The sequence below is a fragment of the Terrapene carolina genome, unplaced genomic scaffold (assembly GCF_002925995.2).
Source record: "Terrapene carolina triunguis isolate 2854851 unplaced genomic scaffold, T_m_triunguis-2.0 Scaffold408, whole genome shotgun sequence".
NCBI lineage: Eukaryota > Metazoa > Chordata > Testudines > Emydidae > Terrapene > Terrapene triunguis.
Genome location: NW_020664759.1, coordinates 134,880 through 139,952, shown reverse-complemented (window position 1 = coordinate 139,952; position 5,073 = coordinate 134,880). Strand labels below are relative to the sequence as shown.

The following is a 5,073-nucleotide window of genomic DNA, read 5'->3' as shown; positions in this document are numbered from 1 at the left end:
GAGTGGGGGTAACACGGGGAGGAAGGTGCCCACGGGGAGTGGGGGTAACTCGGGGAGGGACGTGCCCACGGGGAGTGGGGGTAACACAGGGAGTGGGGGTAACCCGGGGAGGGACATGCCCATAGGGAGTGCGGGTAACACGGGGAGAGGTGGCCCATGGGTGTGGGGGTAACACGGGGAGGGACGTGCCCACGGGGAGTGCGGGTAACACGGGGAGGGAGATGCCCATGGGGAGTGCGGGTAACACAGGGAGGGATGTGCCCACGAGGTGTGGGGGTAACTCGGGGAGGGATGTGCCCACGGGGAGTGGGGGTAACCCGGGGAGGGACGTGCCCATGGGGAGTGGGGGTAACATGGGGAGTGGGGGTAATCTGGGGAGAGGTGATCCACGGGGAGTGGGGGTAACCCGGGGAGGGATGTGGGCCCTGTAAAGTGACACCTGCCCAGGAGGCAGGGAGCAGAATGAGGCCTGGCCTGGGGGCTGCACAGCCAGTTAGGGCCCAATAGATCCAGCACCCCACAGCATTTCCCGCTGCCCTCGCCCCCAGTCAGGTTCCCCCTCCCCACATCAGATCAATGGGCCCATCCAGTCCAGAGTCTCCCCCCCCACCATCAGACTAATGGGCCCATCCAGCGCCTGAGCTGGGGCCGGGCCAGCCTGGCTGGGGGGCTGCTCTGCTCGGCCAGGTGGACGATGCTTCAGCCTGCAGGTCTCTGGGCTGAGCTCAGGGCTGCCCATGGGGGCTCCAGGTGCTGCAGACCCCGGCTGGGGGCGTCGGTCCCTGCGGAGGGGCCACGTCTCGCCCAGGGGCTGGCTGGGTGGGACTCGCTGGGCAGGGCCTGGGGTGGAGCAGGAGGCTGGAGCCCAGGGGCTCAGACTCAGAGGTGGTGGGGCTGCGGGGCTGGGGGAAGGAGGTGGCCTGCCCCCCGTGAGGGTCTGCCCTATTGAAGGGATCCTCCAAGGAACTGTCTAACCGCCGGGGTGTAGCCCCCACGACAGAGGGAACAGAGCCGAGGTCTGAGGGGTCAGGAGCGCTCCCAGAGCCAGCTCCCAGAGCGGGGAGGGAGTTGGGCTCCGGGGCGCCTGACGCCTGTGCAGACTTCGCTTGCCCATTCCGGCCCCTTTGCTGCTGGACGGCGTGAACAGGCCGATCCCTGCTGGGCGCGTCGCTTCTGTGCCACTGGGGAGCCATAGCGAGGGCGGGGCTCAGCGTGGGGGGGCCATGGCACGTTCCCGGGTGCAAAGTGCAGGCCCAGGGCCTAGTGCCGGAGGGGCCTGTGCCGGGCGAATGGTGCAGACACGCCTGGTGCTCTGTGCCAGCCACTCTGTCCCAGGACAGGCGTGGCCCTGGGGCTACGCTGGGGGTGACAGCGCTGCCATGGGACGGGGCGGGGGGTTCTCCCCAGGGTGACAAGCCCTGACGCTCCAGAGGAGACTGAGCTGCCGGGGCCGGGGCTAGGCTGGGGGCCCCACTGCCCTGGCCCAGACCCTATGTGCTGCCATGGGAGCGAGGGGGGCAGAGGCCAGGTGCTGTGCATACCATAGGGCTGGCCCCCCTTTCGCCGCGTCTCAGCCGTCTCGAAGAAGGTCTCGTGCTCCTCCCAGCGCCGGTCGCAGGCCGCACACAGGAAGTTGGACTCAAAGCTGACGCACCAACAGCCTGTGCGGGGGAGGGCAGGGCTCAGCCTGGCGAGGATTCGGGGCCCCTGGGTCTTGGCACCCCAGCACCCTCCCTCCCCCTCCCCATAGCACCGGCATCCAGAGACACCCAGCCACAGGCACCAGGGAGACACTTTCTGTGCCGGGGGTTGGCACACTCAGAAATGCCCAGGGGACATGCAGTGACAGCCCAGGTGTACAGCCACCCACAGTTACAGCCCACGTGCACACACACACACAGTGACAGTCTGTCTGTCTGTCTATCTAGCTATCTATCTATCTAACACACACACACAGACACAGACACAGACACAGTGGGGGGAGGGATAAGGATAGCTCAGTGGTTTGAGCATTGGTCTGCTAAACCCAGGGTTGTGAGTTCAATCCTTGAGGGGGCCACTTAGGATCTGGGGCAAAAATCAGTACTTGGTCCTGCTAGTGAAGGCAGGGGGCTGGACTCGATGACCTTTCGAGGTTCCTTCCAGCTCTAGGAGATAGGTATATCTCCAATTATTATTAATGTTAGTGACAGCCCACATGTACACACACACACACACACACACAGTGACAGCCCACATGTACACCCCCCACGCAGGCACACACACTCTCTCCCCCGCCACCGCACGCCCTGCCCGTATCTGCGCCCACCTGCGGCCCGACAGGCGCGGCTGGCGTTGGGCGCATGCTCCTCATGGCTGTGTTTGCAGCGGCACGTGGCCCGCCAGGCGGAGGGGTCGAAGCCAACTCTCTTCCTCAGCCAGAACTCGCCCACGTCCTCAGGCCGGGAGGGGATGAAGATGAAGCTCTGGCACTTGCAGCTGAGCACGGTGCAGGGCACCCGCGCACGCGTCTCTGCAGAGCATGCGCCCGTCACCCCTTGGGACACACACAGCGAGCCCTCCCCACCCCAGGCTCAGATGGCTGCTCAGAAAGTGCCCGGAGGGGGGGCACTGCTCCATAGAGCCCGCCGGGCTGGGGTGCACAGGTGCTGAGCTGGGGGCACTGCCCCATGTGACGAAGTGGGACTGTTCTTAATGTTTCCTCTGAATACTGTGTGGGTGCCTCAGTTTCCCCTATGCAGTTCTTAAGTCTCTAGGTGGTGGGATAAAGGCCAATGTGCATAAATCACCGACACTCTGTCTCCCTGGCAACAAATGGCCAGGGCCCTTCTCCCCTGCAAGGGAATAGCTAAAGGTGAACAAAGAGATCAGGTGACCTCCTGACCTGGGAAAGAGACAAAAAGCCCAGAGGAGGAGGGGCTGGAGGGGGTTTTCAGTTTGGAGCTGGCTGGGGATGGGCAGGGAGGGCAGATGGGGGTGTCTGGCTCTCTGAACCCCATAATGGACCCGGCCGAGGGGTCCCGTTCGCCGCTGTACCTACAGGCTCTGTTTTAGACCGTGTTCCTGTCATCTAATAAACCTCTGTGTTACTGGCTGGCTGAGAGTCACGTCTGACTGCGAAGTGGGGGTGCAGGACCCTCTGGCTTCCCCAGGACCCCGCCTGGGCGGACTCGCTGTGGGAAGCGCACGGAGGGGCATATGCTGAATGCTCCAAGGTCAGACCCAGGAGGTGAAGCCGTGTGAGCTTCTTGCCCTGAAGACAGTCTGCTCCGAGGGAGAGGAGGCTCCCCAAAGTCCTGGCTGGCTTTGTGGGGAGCAGTTCCAGAGCATCGCCCGGGGACTCCGTGACACCCCATAGAGCCCCCCAGGCTGGGGTGCACAGGTGCTGAGCTGGGGGCACTGCCCCATAGCTGGGGGTGGGAGTGGGGCCCAGGCTCTGAGCTGGCAGTCTGGTGCGGGAAGGGGGACAGTCTCTTCGTGGCTTGGCTGTCCCTAGGGTCCCCTCTGCCCCAGAGAAAGCCCAGCCTTTGAACACTGCCAGGCTGCTGCTAAGGAGACCTGCCTGCTCTGTGCAGGGCCCCACCCCAGCACCCCCTGCCCCACAGCCTGGGCCCAGCGGAGGAGCAGCCAAGCTCAGAGGCAGCAGGAGGGGATTGGAGCTGGGTTTGCAGTGGGGTACCCCTGCCCTGGCCCTGGGGGATGGGCACACGGGCTCCATGGGACAGAGTGGGGCTGACCCATCACTGCCAGCCTTGAGTGCACGGGGCTGGCGGGGAGCAGGGCCATGTGGGGAACTGGTGCCTGGAGAGCTCGCATGCTACCCCTAGGCCCTGCCAGCCCTTTCCCATGGCACCCGGGCAGCCCAGACCCCCGACACAGGCCTGAAGCCCCCCCAGCCCCCGCCAACCCTGCCCCACGGTTCCCGGCTGCCACAAACCCACCAACAAAGACCCGGTGCTCCCCAGACTCCGTTAGCCCTTCCCCACGACACCTGGGCACCCTGTACCCTCTGACACAGGCCTGGCGCGCCCCCCAGGCCCCGTCAGCCCTGCCCCATGGCACCCGGGCACCCCGCACTCACCAACACGGGCCTGGTGCCCTGCCAGCCCTGCCCCACGGTGCCCAGCTGCCCCATATTCACCAACACAGGCCTGGTGCTCCCCAGACCCCGCCAGCCCTGCCCCAGAGCACTGGGCCGCCCCGAACCTACCGACATAGACCTGGTGCTCCCGCAGGAGGTGCCCGCAGAAGCACTTGGAGAGGTCACCCACGCGGAAGCAGTCCCAAAGGTACTCAGGGCAGCGCCAGCCGATGTAGAGACCTGCGGGCGGGCGGGAGGGGGTCAGCCGTGCCCAGGATCCCCCATCCCCTGCTCTGGTGCCCCCCAGCCAGGCCCTAGGCTCCCGAGTTACGTGCTGCTCCCCCCAGCTCCAGCCCGCTGCGCTCGGCGCCATTCCCCAGCGAGCAGAGGGGTCCCGCGCCCCCCACGAAGGGCCCTACCTGTCTGCATGGCCGTGAGCGCCGCCTCCCTCTCCAGGTGGAACAGCTCCTGCACCTCCCTGCCGAACTGGTCCCGGTGCATGGCCTTGGCCACCGCCACCAGCTCGGCCCTCCTGGCCGGGACGATAGGCCGCACCGTGTAGCCTGGGCAGAGATGGGCAGGGTGAGTGGGCAGGGGCAGCCGCTCCAGGCGCCCTCCCCAACCCATGGGCTGGGCTCTGCTCTCTGCATGGTACTGACTCTGGTGAGGAGCAGCCCCCACTCAGGGTAGCACAGCTGGCAGCCAGCCCTCCCTGGCTCTGTGCCTGGAGCGCAGAGGAGGCGGCTCCGGCGCCGGCTCCGTGTCCCTTGGCCTGGGGCTCCCAGAGACTCCGTCCGGGCCACGCTCAGCATGGCCTGGGCCTCTACATGCTTGTCACTCGCAGCCCTGCCAGTGCCCCTCAGTCCCGACCCACAGCCCCCGCTCGCCCAGCCCTGTGCTCCCCCACCCCACAGCTCTGCCAGTGCCCCTCAATCCCGACCCACACCCCACTGCTCCCTCACCCCTGTGCTCCCCCACCCCACAGCCCTGCC

General features: G+C 66.2%; 1 protein-coding gene across 1 annotated transcript in view; it reads right to left on the bottom strand.

Moving 5' to 3' along the window:
• The window catches only part of FAM221B (family with sequence similarity 221 member B), a 7,399-nt gene that overhangs the window by 1,124 nt on the left and 1,202 nt on the right, over positions 1-5,073 (bottom strand). Inside the window, exons 2-5 of the mRNA XM_029912989.1 lie at positions 4,501-4,644; positions 4,215-4,321; positions 2,309-2,510; positions 1,542-1,661 (exon numbers count right to left, since the gene is read on the bottom strand). Of these exons, the coding sequence (XP_029768849.1) occupies positions 1,542-1,661; positions 2,309-2,510; positions 4,215-4,321; positions 4,501-4,644 (573 nt within the window). The remainder of the gene's footprint in view (positions 1-1,541; positions 1,662-2,308; positions 2,511-4,214; positions 4,322-4,500; positions 4,645-5,073) is intronic.